Source organism: Malania oleifera, chromosome 10, assembly GCF_029873635.1.
Source record: "Malania oleifera isolate guangnan ecotype guangnan chromosome 10, ASM2987363v1, whole genome shotgun sequence".
Lineage (NCBI taxonomy): Eukaryota > Viridiplantae > Streptophyta > Magnoliopsida > Santalales > Ximeniaceae > Malania > Malania oleifera.
In genome coordinates, this window is record NC_080426.1 from 60,841,755 (window position 1) to 60,845,958 (window position 4,204).

The 4,204-nt window shown below is 38.1% G+C and overlaps 1 protein-coding gene across 1 annotated transcript; it reads right to left on the minus strand.

Annotated features, from left to right (window-relative positions):
- Positions 1 to 303: 303 nt before the first annotated feature.
- On the minus strand, positions 304 to 1,794 carry LOC131165377 (myb-related protein 308-like). The gene is made up of 2 exons (XM_058123112.1): positions 1,476 to 1,794; positions 304 to 1,174 (listed from the first exon to the last, which is right to left on the minus strand). The coding sequence occupies exons 1-2, from the start codon at positions 1,606 to 1,608 to the stop codon at positions 444 to 446; spliced, it is 864 nt and encodes a 287-aa protein (XP_057979095.1). The 5' UTR covers positions 1,609 to 1,794; the 3' UTR covers positions 304 to 443.
- Positions 1,795 to 4,204: the final 2,410 nt, after the last annotated feature.

The following is a 4,204-nucleotide window of genomic DNA, read 5'->3' on the forward strand; positions in this document are numbered from 1 at the left end:
AAGAACCAAACCCGGCTCAAATTTTTTATTTATTGGCTAGAACACATGCACATATCTTATATATATTCACTATTGGCTAAATGAAAGTATACATATTTAAGTGAAATATTCTTATTATTGTTGTATTAAAATTATAATATTATTATATATAGAGCCTAATCCTATTGACTCAAGTGGTAAGGGTAACTTGTGATTTTGGTGACCCCAAGATCATGGGTTCCAGTTTACCTTGGTAAATTTTCAAAGGCGCATCAATGGGTAAGTGGGTTACAAAGTGGCATGATGATGGTTGCGGTCTCCGAATTATCAGAAAAATAATAATAAATTATTATTATTATTATACATAGAACATAATGCTTCCAACTATGTTGGAAGGTAGGCATGTGATGAAACTTGAAAAGCCAAAATACCAATGCATCTACCATTCCCCGTCAGGCTGATCATCACAGCAATAAGGATTCAGCGAAGGAGTCTAACTGGGCCAATTGATCCTCCTCTGTGTTCAACAGCTGCAGGTACTCCTCGTACAGCTTCTCCAGGGTGTTGCCTGCTGTTGGGAACTGGCACTGGCATTCAAAATCTGAGCCGTTCATTGTAAGAAGATCATCCACTCGATCACGATCACCCGGGAGACAACAACCAACCCCATCATCACGATCTGCGTCTTTTAAATGAGAAAAACACGGACTCTCATCCACCGTCATTCCACTGAATCCTCCCTCTTCTGCTACTGTGTTGCAGCTATCGAAACTATTGTTCCTGGACATCGAGACCCGGGTGACCCGAATAGGCTTTGGGAGATGGACCTTGACGGGTGTCCCTGCTTCTACCTGACCTTTGCTATTTTCCTTGCTGCTCTTATTCTTAGTATTCGGGCTCTTTCTGTTTTTTCTCTTCTTGGGTTCTTCACCCCGACCCGACAACTTTTTGTGAGTATTTGGGTCGGTTCCCTGGCTTCTGAGCCTTTTGCTGAGATGGGTGTTCCAGTAATTCTTTATCTCATTATCGGTTCGACCCGGAAGCCTTCCTGCGATGAGAGACCATCGGTTGCCAAGAAGGGAATGCAGCCTGATGATAAGGTCATCCTCATCGGGGGTGATGTTACCTCTCTTGATGTCTGGCTTTAAATAATTCATCCATCTCAACCTACAGCTCTTTCCACATCTAAGAAGCCCTTCATATGCATATATAAGTAATTTGAACATCAGATCAATAAATAATTATGTACATATGCGTGTGTATGCGTGTATAATAGCAAAATTTGCTCTGTAAAGTATCACCGCTGTGTGTGTGTGGGCGCATGCGCGCAAAGTCACTGTGCAGAGAGTTAATTTTGTTATTATACATGCATACACAAAATATGTGTGTAATAACTAGTTTAGCTTCCTGCAAATTTTTGACACTGAGTACTTGGAGGATATCAGAACATATATATATATATATGGGGAGAGAGAGAGAGAGAGAGAGAGAGGTACCAGCTTCTTTAGGCAGAGATCTCCAATGGCCTTCACCATGAGTTTGAATATACTTCATGAGCAATGCGTCTTCCTTAGCAGTCCATGGACCTCTGTTTAAACCCTCCTTAGAGCAACAGGGAGCCCTTCCCATCTTCTCTCTCTCTCTCTCTCTCTCTCTCTCACTCTCTCTCTCTAGGACTTCAGCTGGGAGCTATAGAGGAACAACGAGAGAGAAACGGACGACATACAGACGAAGACCTGTGCGGCTCTGGCGAGCACATGAAGCTACATCATTTTCCCCCTTTTAAAACCGCGTGGAAATAAGAAAATTCCAGATATTTTTAAAATTATTTTATTCTGCGCATGACTATCATAATTTTTACTATTACAAATTCGGCCATGCACTGAATGGAAAGTAGCTGGAGGTTATTACGAATTAGCCACGCATGCACTGATTTAGTTGACAGTAACTGGTCATTAATGTATTGTACAAACCAGAGCGCATCAACTTGTAATGTAGATTCAAGCGCATGAGAATTAATTTCGCCAAATAATTAAAAATATCTGCACGTAACTCAACAACCTTTCTCCCTTGCTACTATCTGTCCTTCTCCACTTTCATGCAGAGTGACTTCTTAAACATTGCCTACATTGCACGTATCTTTCAAGCACGCGCAAACTAATAACTCACTCAAGACTAAATCAAGACTGAGTAGTGTAAATCATTTTTCGATTAAAATATTCTTATCTTTTATAAATAAGACCAAAAAAAAATTTAAAGAAAATAAATTAATATTATTATATGTCTTTTGTAAATAAGACCAAAAAGTTTTAAAATAAAATAAATTTCTATCTTATATAAATGCTCTTGAAATGGCGAACTGTTGAACAGTAACTAAGTTTGTTTTAATCAGAATACCTTGATGGATATATATACAAGAATAGAGAAGCTTGAGTTTTCTGACATTCACTGCAAGAAGTCAATTTTTTTTCCAAATCATTAAATTATCATTCAGATTAATCTCGTGGTTATCAAAGAGCTTTGGGGAAATCAGTCAAGAAGGTATTCACCGGAAGCGGTCTACACTAAAATCGTGGAGAAGTAGGAGATATTTGTGCATCTGGATTACAGGAGGAAACAAATCCTTCTTGAGATTAATATAGAAAAATAGACATGAAAAGTTTTACTACTTGGATTTTAAGTTGGAAAGAGACTAACGGAAGAAGCAGCTTATTTATGTTTAGTTCTAAAGAATTTTCTCAAAACAGTCAAGAAATAGAGGTTATTGAACCTCGGCCAAAATGTAGGTGTATTAAAAAATGGTGGAACCTAGAGATTCCTATGCTCTAGTGAAAGAACCAAAGGTTTGTATTGGGGGAAACAGTAAGATCAAGTTTCTCTCAGAATCTTTTTTGAATCGGACCTCAAAGAATTGAAAGAAGAAAGGAATTCCTGATGCCTTGTTGAAAGATTTGACAATGGCATAAGTAATATAATAGATTTGGAAAAGTGCAAGGAAGCTTGGAAAATTAAAGGTGCCTTTAAAATCAACTTCACTCCTTCAATTTTTTGCTCTTTGTTTTTTATAGTTTGGAAGACGCTGGGAATGTATTAATATCGGGTGCTGAAGTTTACAAAAATGGCTTTTAAAGCTTAGTAAAAGGAATCACTTTGTTTTAAGTCATAAAAATTGGGATAATATATGGGAAAATTGGATAAACATCAAAGGCGTTCCTTTACATCTTGCAAGCAAGGCCACTATGAAAGCCATTGCACTCACATGCAGCGGATTAAAAGATGATCTTCAACATGTGAACTAAATGGAAGACACAATCCGAGTTAAAGTGCATTAAACCAATGTCATTCGCGATCATATTCCAATCTTTGACGGTGATTTAGCTTCCAAGTTGTAGATCATCCTTGAAAGTTCCATTCATATCCATAAAAACAAGTTAGGGATTGAAATGGATGTTGGTTTTAAAACCATATCCCCATAAGAGGCTCCACTAGGGGAAGAAAACACTAAAAAATCATCATCATAGAAGGTGTTAACTGCCACAAGGACTCAAATTTGATCAAGCTATTGAAACATAGGAAATAGAAAGGAGGGGGAAGACGTGTGGCGAACAATCACTACAAAAAATGACCCTTTTAGTGACCAAAATATTAGTGATGAAGGAAAATCGTCACTAATGCGCTATGAGTGACGAAAACCAAATTCGTCACTAATAGTTAAGTCATTAGTGACAAAACTCATATTCGTCAATAATAATGCATTATTAGTGATGATTTTCTGTTCGTCACTAATAGTTTTGTAACTAAAAGCAGGTTTTTTCGCTTTAACTATTGCGCGAAAATATTAGTAGAGATTTATGAGATGTTAGTCATGAAATTTTTCCGTCATTAATAGTCTATTATTAGTGGTAGTTGTCGACCATCACTAATAGGCTTATTTTAGTGACAGTTTTTAAAAACTGTCACTAGTAGTTGTCTTTTAATGGCGGTTTTTAGAACCATTATTGAAAACTTCCCTAAATATCCCATCTGCACCCCTCACGTAAAATCCAATACATCCCAAATCCTTGCTCTCTCTCGCTCTCCCATCTTGCATCCCCTTCACCGAAAAGCCACCGCGTGCAATATTCTAGAGAGCCACCGCCACCACCACTAAACGACGACAGTCGGCCAGCCTTTTGCCACTTATGGTAGCCACAGTCAAGACCACCTACCACTACGCACGCCCCGC

What these genes read in the sequence shown, in the direction of transcription:
- LOC131165377 (XM_058123112.1), bottom strand. Translation starts at nt 1,608, where the DNA reads ATGGGAAGGGCTCCCTGTTGCTCTAAGGAGGGTTTAAACAGAGGTCCA. An exon ending in ATCTCTGCCTAAAGAAGCTG is followed by an intron (nt 1,175 to 1,475) that starts GTACCTCTCTCT and finishes ATGCATATGAAG; the next exon opens with GGCTTCTTAGATGTGGAAAG.